General features: G+C 36.2%; 1 protein-coding gene across 1 annotated transcript in view; it reads left to right on the forward strand.

Moving 5' to 3' along the window:
* The window catches only part of LOC141361735 (uncharacterized), an 80,947-nt gene that overhangs the window by 62,063 nt on the left and 661 nt on the right, over window positions 1-18,223 (forward strand). Inside the window, exons 2-10 of the mRNA XM_073863442.1 lie at window positions 14,724-14,779; window positions 14,912-15,295; window positions 15,532-15,819; window positions 16,027-16,320; window positions 16,404-16,445; window positions 16,736-17,074; window positions 17,580-17,882; window positions 17,964-18,066; window positions 18,140-18,202. Coding sequence (XP_073719543.1) covers window positions 14,749-14,779; window positions 14,912-15,295; window positions 15,532-15,819; window positions 16,027-16,320; window positions 16,404-16,445; window positions 16,736-17,074; window positions 17,580-17,882; window positions 17,964-18,066; window positions 18,140-18,197 — 1,842 coding nt within the window. The 5' untranslated portion in view covers window positions 14,724-14,748 and the 3' untranslated portion in view covers window positions 18,198-18,202. The remainder of the gene's footprint in view (window positions 1-14,723; window positions 14,780-14,911; window positions 15,296-15,531; window positions 15,820-16,026; window positions 16,321-16,403; window positions 16,446-16,735; window positions 17,075-17,579; window positions 17,883-17,963; window positions 18,067-18,139; window positions 18,203-18,223) is intronic.

Raw genomic sequence — 18,223 nt, forward strand, 5'->3', positions numbered from 1 at the left:
AGGTAGATTTTCACTTTTTACAACTTTTAATTGCATTTCTAGCGAGAAATTAGTATTGTAGTTTTCAAATATGTAATTAGTTATCACAAAGGCGCTCTCTGTTTATATTTCAAACACGCTGCCTTAGTGTGTCCGAAAGTCTTTCTCTGAGCTGCCTTCATACCTCCGAAGTCATTTCCTCATGAGGCAGCGAGGCAACGAGTCACTGCCTTGAGTTTTCGGACGCAGCGAAAGTGTCAAGGTCAAAGATGAAAAGCAGAGACCTGCCCGGATTTCACGCACACAGATTATGGCGCTCGCTTTGTGTCAATTGGAGACGAGACTGACAAGCACGACAGATAACACACGTATACGTGCGTGTACGTCTCCATTTGTTTTATATGGAGACGTACACGCAAATATCACGTCGCGTAAACACGTCAATAACGTGTAGCTGTTGATCTATACAGACGTCACATTGGCGTCACGTTAGAAATCACCGTGTGGATTACGTCTGTATGTAGAAACGTCTAAAGGACATGCGTCTGCCATACGTCTGAAGAACGTGCGTCTGTCTGGCGCGTGAACCGGTCTATTTTTTTCATTATTGTATTATACATTTACTGAACACTTGCTATTAAATCAATGATGAATATCAGACAGGGGCACTTCAGGGGCCAATCAGATTTCATTGGCCAATTGTCATTAGAGATAATCATGTTTATTTTGGCAAAGTTTACGTAGGACTACATTTGATTATATCTAATGCTGAATTTCTGTACCATACATCATGTATCCCAATGCTAGACGTAACTTTGTTATTTAAGTGTACTGTCATGTATTGTCATACGATCTGCTGAGGGGAAAATAAAACAGCAGTATGCTAAAAAATTAAGATAAAGTGTTTTATTATTGTATTAAACTGTTGTATTAAAAGTGTTCTATTTTTTTATTGCTTCAACTAGGCTACTACTGAGGATGTAATGTCATTACATTTAAAACTATTTAAGATAAATGTACTATTTAATAGAGCTATAAACATCAAAGTATTTATAAGTCTAGCAGTTTATTAAATCTTAGCCTGACTACAATTTTTTGCAACTACAATGTTGAGAGCATACAAAAATCTCACCCAAAGTCAGACAAAACAATTTACAGCTCGGATAAATACACAGAGGAGCAGTAATAGAGAAGCAACTGATGCATTTTGTTTATGGAAAAACAAACACTTGAAACTAAATTAAAACAAGAAATTACCACTAATTCATCTAACCAGTAGATGGCTGCAGAGGACCACTTGCATTATCACTTCCACTCCCTAAATCAACTAGAGTAGAGAAAATACTGACCCATAGAACAATTATGATTCATGCTTTCCTTTATCCCCCCCAACATTTTTTTCTTTAAAACACCTTTGATAATCAATAAAAATTGATTTTGTTTGTTTAAATGTACGGTTGTTGATTGCAAACTGTACAGAAACTGTCGTCCACATTACATGGAACAGTTTCACATGACTGTATTTTTGTTTTGAGCAAAAAGGGGGGAACAATGTTTCACATGTTGTAACAATTTAGCAAATCTACATCAGATCTAAATTTCTCTACTTCTTAGTCTTGTTTAAATAGTCAGAATAAACTGACAATGTTATGTTGAAAGACGTAGTTATAACGCTCACCTTAAAAAATGTTTGCACTACTAGATGTTGTGTATTCAAAGGAAAATATTTCAGTCAATTTCATTGGCGGAGTTTTACGTTTATGACTGAGGGGCAGTTACAGAGTTACAGTTATGATATACAGTATGCACAGGACTATATGGACCAGAATGTTTATCCATTTGGCTAAATCGTTGAGACCATCAAGGCTTAATTTTCAAATAGTCTGCTATAGTGTATGTGAACAATGCTACTCTGAGCTTGGGTAGCAATGAGAGTGATAAAGTGTGCACAGACTATCTGACCCCCTCCCCCACCTAAGGTTTTTAACTTGAATATAGAGCACACCAAATGAAAATGATAAACACATTTATTGAATGGTTATGCTATTATTAATTTGCCAGTGAATGTAAATACCAAAATTTGTAATCTATGATAGGCTACAGTTTTCTTTGTGTTCACTGTATACTTTACTTTGTTGTCCCCCAGGGGAAATTTGTCTTGGGCCTCACAATCACTGCATTACAAACGTACACAGCTCATACATGGCAATTAGAAAACAACAGTTACACATACAACCCCCCCCCCCCCCACACACACACACACACACACACAGTACACACATTACAACAAGGAACAATCCAGTCCAAAGCTCCATACTGGGTAACGTACAAACAACCGGCTATTTATCATTAATCATCTTTATGGCAGTTGGAATAAAAGAGTTTTTATATGCATTTAATTTGCATTTTGGTACTCTGAAACGTCTACCTGAAGGTATAGGAGGACAAACTCCTTATACAAGATGTGTGTGGGGTTATCTAAAATTTTCCGTGCCTCCCTGAGAACTGACTTTTTATAGAGTGCCTGCATGTAGCCCTGGTCTGAATGACCTACAATCTTTAGTGCAGTTTTAACCAGACGCCCCAACCTGGACTTTAACTGAACTTTCAAATTGCCATACTAGGTCTGCATGCCATACTGTATAACATTCTCTAAGATTATATGGAAAAATAAGAACAAGAGCCCGCTAACGACACCATACAGTCTCAATCTTCTAAAAAAATACATCCTCTGCCGGAGCTTAGAACAAAGACTTTCTATATGAACATGCCATGTAAGTGAGCAGTCCATAAAAACACAAAGATTATAAGAAGAGACCTGACGTATATGAAGAGACCTGACGTATGGGAGTGCTATGGATACTCACTAAACTTGATTCAGAAACTGCTCTAGGGTCAAAGATCATTTCCTCAGTCTTTTTCACATTCACAACTAGATGGTGAGCGTCACACCAATCTACAAACTGCTTAATTTTGGAGTGATAGGATGCTGTGTCTTGATCCCTATATAATAAGCCCAAGATGGCAGTGTCATCTGAAAATTTAACAATATAATTGTGTGGGTGTTTACTCACACAGTCATTTGTGTAGATGGTAAAGAGGACTGGGGAACTCACACACCCCCGAGGGGCCCCTGTGCTTATAGGCTTTAGTTGTGAAACTTCTTTATTGACTCTAACATACTACATCCTATTTGTTAAGAAAGAATAGTACCATCTAATAATAAAGGGGCTAACACACATATTCTTCAGACTTTCTAACAGTAAATAGGGCTGTATTGTATTGAACGCTGAACTAAAGTCAATAAAGAAAAGACGTGCATAGGCCTTAGTGTCCTCAAGGACCAGGTGGGTGATGCTACTTATGGCATCGCCTGTGCTTCTCTGGCATTTGTAGGCAAACTGCCAGGAATCAAGTTTGTGGCCTACCTGAGTTTTTAAAAGACAAACCATGTATTTCTCAAGACATTTCATGACTATTGAAGTCAAAGCTATTGGTGTAAAATCATTATTTTCTACAGGACATTGACATTAACAGGATAACATTGTGTTATAGATCATTTACAGCCAAGATTATGTCATTAAAACATTAAAATATAACATGCCATATGAACCAACAACAGCGCATATAATTACCTAGATTGCAATTTATAATGCAGCAACTTTAAATTCACATGTTTCAATTCTGTGTGATTGAATTTGGAAAATAATTTTTAAATATAATGAAAATCTGCAAACTGAGAAAATTTTTTTGAGGATTTAAAAAAATATTTACAATTATGTTCCTGTAGTAAGTAGTTTTCATCTTTAAAATTGTATTAGAAAATCATATGTCCTTTTGAAAGAAGTGGAACATTTGCCAAAATATAACAATGCCTTGCCGCCACCTACTGGCGGTCTTATTTTTTATTTAGTTTTATATATGTTTGGGTTCCTTTAATTTTGGCATTTACAAGTTTATATGAGCTTGCTAGGATTTCATTTTTATAACAGATACACAGAGCATAAGGATGCCCGGCCTAGTCTAGTTTATTTTATTATTCATTTTAGTATATTTCCTGTCCCAATGCATGCATTTGTTGTGAGATTACCTTTTTGATCAAAGTATATTGCCTTGATTTTTCTCAAGGATGTTAAATATTTACTTTAAAAGTCTATTTTAAATAGCTATTTATGTGATATATTGAAATTACTTATCTAATTTGAAAATATCTTAAATGATCGGATTTTACAGCCATCACTGTTTGAATGGTGTCCTAAATAACACAAGCCCTTCATACAAGTAACTGTATAACAGTTTATGTGCACTATTTTGAAATTAGACACGATAAGTATGACGTTAAGACGAACGCACGTTCTCCACGCGCATATAAATTAGACATGGTAGTATGACGTTAAGACGAACGCACGTTCTCCACGCGTATAACAGACGCACGTTCTTTACGCGCATGTCACGCGCACGTTAACACGTCTTTAAGCTTGGTTTGGAAAGAAATGACACAATCCGAGCGCCATACACAGATACCCTCAGAAAACAGCAATTTTAATCAACCCTCACCCGCGTGTGCATGTTTGTAAGCAGTACAAGCCTGCGTGATGTTTGCTGTCACAGTTTTTAATAAAATAGAAAAATGTCAATTGATATTTGACATCTATAAACAATATACGAAATATAATTATATGGTTTTGACATGCACATTATCTGTTGCTTTAGTTAAAGTGCTCATTTGGTTTATTTGATTGTGACAGTCCCTCGATCACCAATCAATCACAAATCATCACTTATGCTTCTCTTTCTCAGTGGATAAACTGAATCAAAGCTGCTGTTATCTGCAGTTATACATTTTACAGAGACCAGTATTCATTAGATTTTAAGAACTTTTTTGGCACTTTTATCAGAAGGAAAGCATAATGGAAGTGTATAAAATAATAATAAAGACTCTAATCTCAGGCATTTAAACTCAGTAAAAGCTTTTATTTCAATTTCATTTCTAAAATATGATTAGATTTGTATTGTAAATCATTTTACGCAGTCTTTTCCAACTATTTAACACAGAAATATCTAAAATCCACACTATTATCAATAGGAAAATAGTAAGGACTTATATTAAAAAAAATGATTACCACCCACCCCTCCCCACCACAAAAAATAAAAAAATCTCACTCCAAGCTGAACGCAGCTCTGTATTAATAAACCTGGTGCCATGGCATAAGAGTTATAAATTAATATTTAATTATGAGATAAGCTTTTGGCTTAAATAGCCTACACTACAAAACCATCCTCACTGCTGCGCAGGACATTTTTTGTCCCGTATTTCAGAGTGAGAAAGTTGGCAACCCTACACAGTCTCATTTCAGTTCGCTTTGTGTACATCAGAGGCTGCTGCCTTTCAAAGACCAAGTCTCGCCTTCAAAGTCTGCGTCTTTAGAAGGACCCATGCAGCTCTCGAATCGGAAGGCACATAAAATCCATTTGGACCGTTTCCAACACCCAATGCGGTAAGTGCAGTACTAGACGAGCAAACTAAAAGTGCGGCTGGCTTCACTGTGTATTTCCGAGTAGGTATTGCCCACTCGACCGCAGTCTTTATCCGTCTGTTTAACTAATTGAAGTATTTGTATCAGATTGTCCGAACTTTTAAACCTTGAAGTGACTTCACGTGACAACGATTTGGTGCTGCACGTCGAGTAAGTCATCACCCCAACAAAGGTAGGCTACTTAATAACTATCATATTTTACTAATTTGTTTAATCAGGATATTAATACAACCAAAATACTGCTGATTGTCTTAATATTGACTGAGGTAGTTGTTTGCTACACTATATATGACAACGAAACAGCCGGTTTGTGGAATTCAGTTAGACCATGTCGTTTTAGCAGTAGGCTAATCTAAATATTTTATACATGAAATCGCTCAGTCATGGTAAAGTCTTATGAATTTTATTCATTAAATAGAAATAAACTATTCAGTGTAGAGCATGTTAAGAAAGAAAGACAAATCTTCTGCTTGTTGCATTCACAGGATAGGCTACTATGAAAATGGGCTGACATCAAGAGTTGTTGTTTTAAAACGAAACTATAGTCATTAAATTTTAAAGACTATAGTTTCGTTTTAAAACAACAACTCTTAAGTTTTAAAGGACCATTATGTTTAACCTTGCTTATCGTGGTTGCAGTCTGTGCTTTTTAGATACTAGTGAGATCTACATTAAAAATAACTTGCTACAGTAGAGATGGGTTGTACTTGACTTACGGTATTGGGACTTTTGTTGTTTTTGTTGCACTAAAATTATGTTTGTTTTGTTTTGGTTACAAACATGTGCACCACAGTATATGTATTTAATTTATTGAATCCTTGAGAACCAGAGGTAAAAAGTACAACAACAAAAAAATTACTCAAGTGAATGTACAAGAACTGAGTGTAAATTTTACTCAGTGAAAAGTAAAAGTAGCTATGTGGCCAGAATCATACTTGAGTAAAAGTAAAAAAGTACCACATTAAAATTGTACTTAAAGTAAAAGTAATATGAATAATAAAAACTAGAGATTATTGTTTGAAGTGAATGAATCACATACAAGGTTTTATCCTGCTTTACAACATTTTGTATTTAATTGTATTTATTTGTCAAACTATAAGACTACTACCTAATTTTAGTATGCAACATGCTACTCAAAGTTGTAAAACCTCGAGTTTAACTTAAGCAGAAGCTGATTTTCAAAATTCAAGCTCTGTCAAGCCCTTACAGGCAGCTGATGCAGGAAGAGGTGTATTAGACCTTGTTCACACTGTCAGTCCAAATCCAATTTTGGTGCATATCCGATAGGAATCCAATCACATTTAGAACGTGTTAATGGCCAAAAACCAAATGAAATCCCTTTTTTCTAATCCATTTCAAAAATGTTTTTTTTTAAATCAATCGCATTTCCAGAAATCCATTGCAGTCTGACCGCCCTGATCGCATTTGTGTAGCTTTTCGGTTACGTCATGTTGTTGCGTCATATAAAACGTAAACACGTCAGACCTCGAGGCAGATTGTCGTGCCTGCGTTACGTCATTGCCATAAAAAAAACACTGATAATCTAGAAAAAGGTATTATTTTTTTCAGACTATCAGGTGTCATATTCTGATTGAAATTCTATCTGCGTTGGCGTTAGTTCGTTTAAATATGGGCTTTAGCATATTTGGGCACATAATCAAAGATCTTTCGTCTCTGGGATGTGATCAAAGCCTGGAGTGGAGCCAAATCACGTTCCTCTCTCCACTGTAAGCGTTCTGTAATCACTACACACCGGATCCACTCCGGGTTTTCTGACTGTATCACGTTAAGCTGAGGTAAAAGTTTATTTCAGCTAGCATGGTCAACCTTATAATGCAGGAAGGCTCCGATGTTTTGAAGATCGATAAAGGTGTTTGGCTTAGCGAAATTATGAAGATTGGCAAGCCTTTCAGTTCGTGGGCTAAGAAATCAAACAGCCAGGTAACTTGCGTGTCTTTGCACCGTATGACTAACGTTAGGGGTCCTGTATTTTAGGGGTAAATGATTTCTCATGTACGTGAACATCCGCGTCACGTTTTTTAATGCTATGTTGATCTAACTAGTGGCTGGTACAACGGGTTTGTTTAACTCGTGGGTAAACGTAATGTGGCGCCACAAGAACCAGGAGGCGGATGACGTCCAAATCCCGTGAGAGCGATTCGAGGAATCATCAGAGGAGCTCTCGCGACATTTTGATGTCATCCACCTGTCGGTTCTTGCAGTTGCATTTGCACAAAATTGTTGTCACAAAAACGTAACATTTGTACATATATTTAAGCACTGCAGTTTAAAAACAAGTGATTTTAAGCCATTCAAACACAAACAACAGTGCTAAGTGCGCCCGCTGTTTCTGTGTCAGATGAGCACGCAAGCCCCTCATGCGTTTTTCATTGAGCTTGCGTCTTGAGTATTTTTGCCATTTATTGGCCTTAAATAACACGTATGCCTCAAAAATCATGTCTTTGCAAATATCCTCATATAAACACGACCAATTAGGTCTTAGGAGAAAGTAAACAGCAGAAACATTGCGCATAAAATAGCACATCAGCGCTGCCTCTATTGTAACATAATATTTTATTGATAAAGGTACAGTCATTTAATTTAAAGCTGTCACTATGGTTACAGGCATCCTGTGCGAATTGTACACGAGTTTGACTCGAGTTAGGGTTTATATTCATACATAACGTTACTGTATTAGAGCTGTGACTGTAAGCTGTTGTGTGAACAGAACAGACCCTGTATAATTCGTTTATGTGTACTGAATTATATGATATGAAAAAGTTGTATTTGTTTACATTAGTAAATGCATTATATAACATGAACAATCAATGAAAAATATAGAGTATATAAGCATTAATTAATTCTTGTTTATGTCATTACAGTAATTGACGGTAGTTCATGCTGCATTCACTAATGTTAACAGTTTCAACTTTGATTAAAAAATTATTAGTAAATGCTAAAATAAAAACATTTACAATTAATAAATAATGAATAAAAGATTCATTAAAGGTGGTGATATTCATGTTTTCTTTTTATATAGTGAGTTATTTAACTGTTTTACCTTCATCTTAAATGCCCTTCAAACTACAGCTACCTATATAGGCCACAGGAGACTTTAATATGGAATTTATGGCAAAAAAATTCCCCTTTAAATGCTATTGGTCACGCCTACATAAAGTGTTAGTTAAAGGAATATGACTTGGCCTGAAAAAACATTTCAGTCAGAAGATTTTTTTTCACTTTAATCCATGTCTATTCTTTTTTGTATGTTATATATGTCAAAATCTGTGTAAATAATAGAAAGGTCGCTGATTAACACTTGCAATTCAGTGTCGTGATGGTTTTAAAAAATATTCTGAAGGTAGTAAAAAAGGTATTAAAAAGTTGTAAATTTAACTTAAGGATTGCTGTATATACCCTGTGACAGTGTGAACAAGGTCTTATGGTGCATTCACACCAGCCGCGGTAGAGGTGGCAAAAACGCGCTATTTGCACGTAGTTGGACGCTTGAACATATGAGTTTACTTGCTTCATTTGCATCGCAGAGGGGCTTCTGCGACTCCACTCACTTCCTGTAATCACGTCACTACTACAGCAACTACTATTGGTTAAAGCTATGGTCTACGATTTCAAATATTGTTCATTATTAATAACCTCGCAGTGGTTTTCAATTCCAGTCCTCGGGCCCCCCCTCCCAGAATGTTTTAGATGTCTCCTTATATGAAACACCTGATTTCACTCATCGGCTCCTTAATTAACACATTAATGAGCTGATGATCAGAATCAGGTGTTTTTATATATGGAGACATCTAAAATGTTCTGGGAGGGGGGGGCCCGAGGACTGGAATTGAAAACCACTACAGTAAAATCCTAACAATATGAAGAGAAAAACGAATGAAAAAAATCCATTCACTCTATTGGGTGTACAGCTGCAGAGAAGTTGACCAATGTAAGCTGTCCAGCCGGATATACATTTTAAGTAGCCTAAAAAAAAACAGAATGTTTTGGCAAATTGCTGTCATATTGATTGATATTAACTTTTATGGTAATGAGCTATGGTGCGGTTTGGCAGCAACCAAACGGAAGGCGGAACCGTTCGGCGACAACCAATCGGAAGGTGAAAACCTCGTCTGAGCATCCACTACACGTTGTCTATAGCGGTCGTTGGCAGGACAGCCAGAGCGTTTTTTGAAGCTTTTGTCGGCGGCATGAACGTCCGTTGGGTAAATAAATCTACATGCCCGCTTAATCTTCCGGTCCCATTGACTCATCTGAGAAATGAGAAGCTTGCCACCAGCAAGTAGCCTACTCAAGCCCAAGTCTCCAATTCTCAATATTGTAGGCTACCAAATATCTTAAGATTTTTTTTTGTGGTGTAATGGATCGCAGTTAGGGCTGTAACGATATGCGATATTAAACCGAAATCGCGGAACTCAGATCCACGAACCTGTGTCGCGGTTCACACCCCTTTCAACTCCCAGCTAGAGTTATCCTTCCCGTCCAGATCCCATGCTACCACATCTTTAAATTGCTATTAGTATAATTTTTTGAAGTTAACATTATAAAATACGTAGACCTGCAACACAATAGGCTACAGTTGAGGATAAATTACTTAATTGTAGACCTACCTGTAAATGTCCTCCAGTTACACGTGACTAGGGCTGTCGCAGGAAGGAATTTCCCTTATGGTGAAATCAAGAAAAAATTTTAGGCTTGTTGTGCAAATTTATAGAACCCCGGTCAATATGTAGAACACAGCGGTGTCTTAATGAATTTATTAATAATTAGCCAGTATATGTGCACCTGTAAATGTAAACTACATTATATCTTGTGTGTTCCTTGGTCGTAAATCTGTAGAAATATATACAAGTAAAAAAGTACAGAACAAAAACATTTTGCTTGCGGAGCAAACGAAAAGCCATTAATAAAACATACTCCATGATAACGTAGAGGACATGCTGAAACAGACGAGTCGGCAGATTATCATCATGTTTATAATGTTTCATGCAGATATTGTTGATGAAAAACGTACATATCTAAATGCTCAGGTGAAAGTCAAGTGTTCAATTAGTTAACAAAGCCACCGGGATTATTGGCTGCAACCCGCTCATCCGCGTCGCGGACGCTGTAGATACACAAAGATAAAACCATTAAAAGTTTTTTTATCAAAAGTGGTTTTAATCTCACTAAGAAATTCATTGTATTATGGCGCTTTGTATTTGTGTTGATCAGTTGAATTTAAGTCATTTTAAACTGCCTTTAAAGGCAGAAGAAATACTTTCGTTTTAATTTCAATTTGCGAGCTCAAGGCTTTTCACACTTTCACTGTATGATTTAACAAAATTATTATATTACATTATGAATTAAAAAATTGACGGAAAAAAAACTCTTTTAACTCTTGACAATTTATTTGAAGAACATTAAAGACATTTCATGTAAAACATCATCACCACAATGGAGTTTAGTTCTGTTTGTTTTTCCACAATATTTTGTTAAAAAGAAAACACAAGCATAGCTTTGGCTATTTATTTATTTTATATATAGATATTTATATTGTTAATAATTTGTATAGTTAATCTTGTTCTTTGGTGTTCAGTTTATAAAGTTTTTTCAAATGTTATTTAATAAAAGATATAGTTTGAATAAAAATCTTTCTTTTGTCCTCTCCTCCCCCAAAGAATCATGATACGAAGCCAATCATTGTGCAAAAATTGTGATACGAACCGAATCGTGTGTTTGGTGTATCGTTAAAGCCCTATTCAGTACCCACTTTATTTGGAACAACATGTGTCTCCTAACCACAATCTGTAAGTAGGCTATGATAATTATGTTATGTGTGTGAACGTCTAGTTTACTGTAATGTCTTATTATCTGTCTATTGTGATGGCCAGGCGCACGTTTAATAAACGTCAACGTCCACCGCTGATTTTCCCATGGATTTATTTAATTCACAGAGAACTCTCAACTGAAACACGCTTAACTGTTTATGGTAACATTATAGCATAACTGCCGGCCGAATATTCCCTCCGGTAGGCTAATGTTAGATTGAGAAATATATTTTTTAAAAACTGCTAGTTAATCAGTGGCAGGTTAGAAAGAAAGTGTTAAGGACTGTATTCACATCTTCAAAAGCATCATACGTTTTGTCAAACTTGAGATTTCCTTTTATGTTAATTAACTCAAAACTCAGTGGTTATAGGATAATGTTGTGCTAATGTTATACATTGTGAATGTACGCTTGCATTGTTGATCAAAGTCACAATGCTTTCATTGCCACACAACGAGTATCCCAGCTAACTTAAAGGGATACTCCACTTTTTTCAAAAATATGCTCATGTTTTGAAATCAGTGTTGTTTTTGGCAGCCCTTTTCGTTTTAGTCTTAGTCTTTTGGACGAAAATGCTTTTAGTTTTAGTCACATTTTAGTCACTTGTAAAATTTATAGTTTTAGTCAAGTTTTAGTCGACGAAAACGCAAAAAGGTTTTAGTCAAGTTTTAGTCGACGAAAACGCAAAGAGGTTTTAGTCAAGTTTAAGTCAATTTTAGTAAAAAAGTATTTTTTAACCAATGAATTTAGGTTAAAAAGTGTGATGTATTTAATACAATTAAAATGTGCATTAAGGTTGTCCCTGAGGGCTTGCCATTGTTTTAGTCGGTGTGCCTTCTGTGCATGTCATAACAAAAAGTTATGAAGAAAAAAGTTTAGCCTAATATACCATCATGTTGAGTTTGTGTGTTACGCTGAGACCTCGCTTATAAAGTTGAGAAACGCGTGCCTTGCCTTATTTAAATACACCACAAAAAGTATTGGAAATGGGCTTAGGTTTGACAAGCAGATACATGTAAAACCTTAAGCTTACCATGAAATGTGTCACAAGCCGATTGTCGAGTAAAATTGAATGTATATGATATATCTTAACAGCGTGACTTGTTAGTTACCTTTAAAAAATATTAGCGTGATGAGCCTTCAGGTGCCGCTTGAGATTGGTGGTATTCTTCCCACCTAGTTTGTGGCCACATTAACCGTCGTCTCCCAATATGCATTCCGTTTTTCTGTCTGATGGATTATACTGAAAGTATGTCCATAAATCATCTTGTCGTTTCCGTTTATTGGCGTCACCGCTACGGTCCTTCGAACTCGCCACAGCCGCAGGTGTGTTGTTGTTGTTGTTTGAAATCTTGTGCGCGTGCGCGGCATGGCGGCAGCCGGGTGGTGGGCGTGAGCGTGAGTGAGACTGTGTTGACCCAAAACAAGGATAGAACGTCAGACTTATAATCATTTTCGTCTAGTTTCGTCAACGAAAACTCGAAAGCGTCTCGTCATGTTTTTGTCACCTTAGAGACATTTTAAGCTAGTCATCGTCGCGTTAGCGTCATAAAAAATATGTGCGTCAACGAAATCATTTTGTTATCGTCATCGTTGACGAAAACAACACTGTTTGAAATAAATAAGTTATTATTTATTTTTCATTTTTACCTGTAGTTCATACAAAAGTGAAATTTCTGCTTTTTTATTTGATGTCAGCTCTAAAAATATGCTGTTTGCTCTTTGAACTTAAGAGAATTGTGCCTGAAAAGTCCTGGAAAAGACAGATTTTTATTTGATGATTGAGATTAAGAAGATAATGGGAACCCTGAATATGCTTTACTATAAGAAAGCCACAATAAAGTTCACAATCAAAGTTCTAACCGCTTGCTTTAAAAAAAAAAAAAAATGTTACTTTTACTTCAAATACTTAAGTACATTAAATATCAGAAAATTACTTTTGATACTTAAGTACAGTATATATCAGATACTTTAAGACTTTGAGTAATATTTTAAAAGACAACTTTCACTTCTACCAAAGTCTTTTTCTAGTACAATACTTGTACTTTTACTCAAGTATTGCTTTCTAGTACTTTATACAACACTGATATATATATATATATATATATATATATATATATATATATATATATATATATATATATATATATATATATATATATATATATATATATATATATTTTAAAATCAAAGTATCTTTATAATATACTGCCATTATTTCAGAAATACCAAATACTAATGCCTAGAGTGTCTTACTTTTTGCAAGGTATAAAGCTGTCACTGGGATGGTTCGAGTACTGATATATACCCTTAAGGTACCGTTATGTACCGTTGAGGTACTAATGTGTGCTCTTTAGGTAAAAAGTTGTAAATCTTTTTGTAGCTGTTTATCTGAGAATGTGCTGCCCTCTAGAGAGGATGTAAAAAACAAATATTTATAGAATATTTTGTAATTTTGTTAAAGGAACACGCCCACATTTTGGGAATTTAGCTTATTCACCGTATCCCCCAGAGTTAGATAAGTCCATACATACCTCTCTCATCTCCGTGCGTGCTGTAACTCTGTCTGAAGCAGCCCCCGCTAGCTTAGCTTAGCACAAAGACCGGAAATGCATGGCTCCAGCCAGCACACCGCTCCCAACAAGCGACAAAACAACGCGATCATTTTCCTATTTATGTGTTGTGATTTGTATAGTCAAACCGTGTACAAATAACAAGGTGATATGAGACACAGCGATCTTTTAACAGTATACATACTGAGAACTATATTCTCTGAAGACGAAGCACTGCCGCACGGGCGGAGCGATCCGCTCGCAGCACATGAGAAGCCCCTGGTGAGGAGCAGAGAGTTCGGTCAGAGTTGTGCAAATCACCCCGCCCACGCGGCAGTGCTTCGTCTTCAGAGAATATAGTTCTCAGTATGTATACTGTTAAAAGATCGCTGTGTCTCATATCACCTTGTTATTTGTACACGGTTTGACTATACAAATCACAACACATAAATAGAAAAATGATCGCGTTATTTTGTCACTTATTGGGAGCAGTATACTAGCTGGAGCCATGCATTTCCAGTCTTTGTGCTAAGCTAAGCTAGCGGGGGCCGCGCCAGACAGAGCCACAGCACGCACGGAGATGAGAGAGGTATGTATGGACTTATCTAACTCTGGGGGATACGGTGAATAAGCTAAATTCCCAAAATGTGGGCGTGTTCCTTTAACTTTTAGCTGGGTCTCAACGCTATAGTAAAATTTTTGTTAGCACAGCTTGCAAAGGACAAAAGTGCAAAATGGGAAATGACTACGCCTGGCTTGAGTGGCTTGTACACTGTATTTTCTGTACATGTTTTTCAGTATTATTAACATTCTGTTTTCTTTATAAAGAAGAGCATCATTTTGACCTGAAGCTATGAATTTGTTACTTCGTTTACTTTTACAAGGTATAGTGCATTTCTTCTGTTTGTCATTCATGTCAATAGGCTAGATAAATAAACACAACTTTTTTTCAAGTGTGGCTGCTGGTGTATTTAATAAACAATAATTACTACAATTCTCTAATTTCTTTCTCAAAGCTGTTCTGCTGTATAAGACATTTGCATGGGAAGTGAGAATGCCAAAGGAAATTCATGGCCTCCAAGGTTCCTGTCTGGTTATACCGTGCTCTTTTTCTTACACTTTATACCCACCAACTAACCCACATAGAGTTGTGTGGTATCAGTGGGTGTCGAAAGGTTACCCTTTAGTGTACGATCCCCGGTATCCATATGACGTCATTGGCAAGTTCAGAGGAGAAACTGATTTATACGGCGACCCGTCAAATCGGAGTTGCAGTCTGCTGATCAAAAGTGTGAATCTGTCCCACCATGGAGAGAAATTATATGCATGGATTGACCCAGAAAATGTTGGATGGCGCACCTATGAGTTTTATGAGGTCACCTCCACAATTCTTGTTGACAGTGCGTAAATAATCTTTTGTTTATTTTACTTACTATATTGTTCAATAATTCTCCAATTGAGGTTGATAGTGGTACAACAGCATCCATTATCTTATTATGAGCAACTGGTCCAACTTGTCACATTTTATGCAATGAATATTTTATAAAAAAGCATGAATTTAATATAAAGGTATAATAAGGAAGAACAGTCAATTTAAAGCTTAATAATGTTATTTCTAACCTTTTTGCCCTTGTAGCATATGAGAAGCAACCCACCATCAATATTTACGGAGGGGAAAAGACCGGTGACAGCATTACAGTGACATGTTTTACCTTACACACCTGTCCATACAGCAAACCTAACATCGTCCTGAACGGTATTGAAGGATCTAATAATGTAGATGATGTCGAAATCAAAAATGGTCTGTGGAAAATCACTCGGACACGCACCGGTTATGTGAATGCTGAACGCTCAGATATTGAGTGTACTGTAACACATTATGGAGGCATAATAACAAGAGCTACAAAGAACAAAAATTCAGCATGTGAGTGAACAAATAAATGCAAGCGTTAATGTTTAGGTCACTGATACATACTAATAGTCACATTTATATTAATAATTTGGTACTACATACTCATATTGTTTAGTTTTTAAGAGATTAGAAGTTAATTCTTTCTTGAAGTACAGCAAAATGTTACAGTGTTTTGAATTGTGTTCATTTCAACAATTTCCAATCTGCTTTTTACTTCAGGTATTCCTTATAGTATAAACATTGAGCCTAAATTCGCAGATCTCACAGAAGGCATTGCAAATGACTTCAATTGTACCGTCCACCATTCCTGCCAGATTAATCCTCCAACAATCTGCTGGAACTATGAGAACATGCCGGTCAGAAATGGAAAGCAACAACTTACAGGGTTAAAATTGGCCACCTTTTCCAACATAACTTTTTTAGGGACAAAAAAAGACAACGGGAAGAAATTAATCTGCACTGCAAAATTTTCTGGACAGGACATAACAGCATCTGTTGACTTACATGTGAAACGTGAGTAATTTAAAAACACAATGCATGATTAATAATTTCTTCACATCTCATTCATGTTGTTTTCTGTTGCTTATTTTTTTCAGAGTATGAACCCAAAATAGTGAACATAACAGACATAAAGAAAAGTAGGTGTTATGTATTAACTTTGTTTATATAATTTCCTTGAACGTCTAGGTCATCAGTAATGATACTTCCTCAAAAATCACAAATCATTTATTAACGTTCACATTAAATACATTCAGACTCAACAATGTGCAATTAGGCAATCTTTAGAATTTTTATGTTTTGCAAAAACTTGTTTATATAAGCATTTACAGTACCTCCAGCTTTTTTCAGATATATATCAGATAAATATGCACAAATTAAATAATATGTATTTTAAATGCGTAGTAATATTGATAATGCACCTTTTTAGCTGAAGTCCTGTATAAGGCAGATGTGGCACCCAAGATCACTGCATTAACCCGTTCCTGTGTGGTGATACCCTGCACTTTTAACATGGAAGTGGTACTTGCAACACAACTTCGAGCTCGTTGGGTCTCAGAAAAAGGTTACATGTACCACACCGGACCGAGCAACGTCTTGGACAACTTTAGAGGCCGCACAAGACTGCTTGGAAACCCAGATGAACAAAACTGTACGGTCGAGATTGATGGCGTAAAACCCCATGACAATGGACCGTTCTGTTTCCAAGCAGAAAAAGATGAAGATAAATACAAATTTAACAACAGCTGTGTGTTCATTCTGATGCGAGGTAACAAAAGCATATACAGACAAACAATACTACATGAATGGGATTGTGTTATATATTATATATTTGTCTGCAATTTGAGTACAGAATTCTGTCGTAAAGACATTTTTAAACATTTCACAAAAAGAGTTTTGTTAGTTTCGGTTTAAGTTATAAAGCAAGTTCAAAAGAAAGGCAAGCGTAGATTAACACACTGTAGTCATCAAAAAGTAAGTTGAACATGTAATGCGATAAACTACACGTGTTTACTTGGCTAAACATCTTTATGAAAACACACTTTGACACAAGCTGGTTTAAAGTTATGGATCAAATTGCTTCTCAGAATATCTCCAGAATAGTAATACTCTTAAATAGTTACTTCTCCATTTGTTTGCAGACATTGAATTATCTACAATATGTCATTTATACAGTGCATTTTTAAGTGTCCAAATACTTCTATGACAAACAGTATCTGCAAGTACTTCAAATATGTAAAAAAATCACATATTTGTGTCTTTTATAAAAAAAGCCCAACCAGACAATCCTGTGGTGTCATCGCTTCCTGAAAACATTGAGCCCGGGACGCGTGTCACAGTAAAATGCTCAGTCAAGCACACCTGCCCCTCTCATCCCCCCGGCATCACCTGGAGCATCCCGACTGCCCGAGAAACAGTCAGCCACAGGAGCGTGAGTGGAGGAGTCTGGGAAACAGTCTCCACTGTGACCTTTATCCCGACCGGATACGAAGAGATAGATGAAATTGTTTGCACTGCAAAGTTTTGGGGTGATAAAGTGAAGATGGTTAATGGTTCAACTGAACTGAGTGTCAAAAGTAAGTGGCATATTTTGAAAAGTAGTTTCCATTTCTGTATCTGATGATCTGTGATCAGTGAATTTATTTTATCATCATCAGGAATTCAAGGTGTTGGAATGGAGATTTATATGCCGTGTGTTATAGTTCCTGTACTTCTGCTCCTGCTTTGCGCTGCAGTTATCATATTCAAGAAGAGACGCAGGTAACTAACATGACTATATTTGTGTGTTTATCTTATCTTGGGTCTCATTCAAAGATTTTTTTATCCTATATAGTTCTAGGATGTCTGAAGGAAGAGCTGTCTGGAATAACAGTAGAGGAGATGGGGATTAAAACAGGTAAGTGCATTATTATATTAA

The sequence above is a fragment of the Misgurnus anguillicaudatus genome, chromosome 24, assembly GCF_027580225.2.
Source record: "Misgurnus anguillicaudatus chromosome 24, ASM2758022v2, whole genome shotgun sequence".
In the NCBI taxonomy this organism is placed as follows: domain Eukaryota; kingdom Metazoa; phylum Chordata; class Actinopteri; order Cypriniformes; family Cobitidae; genus Misgurnus; species Misgurnus anguillicaudatus.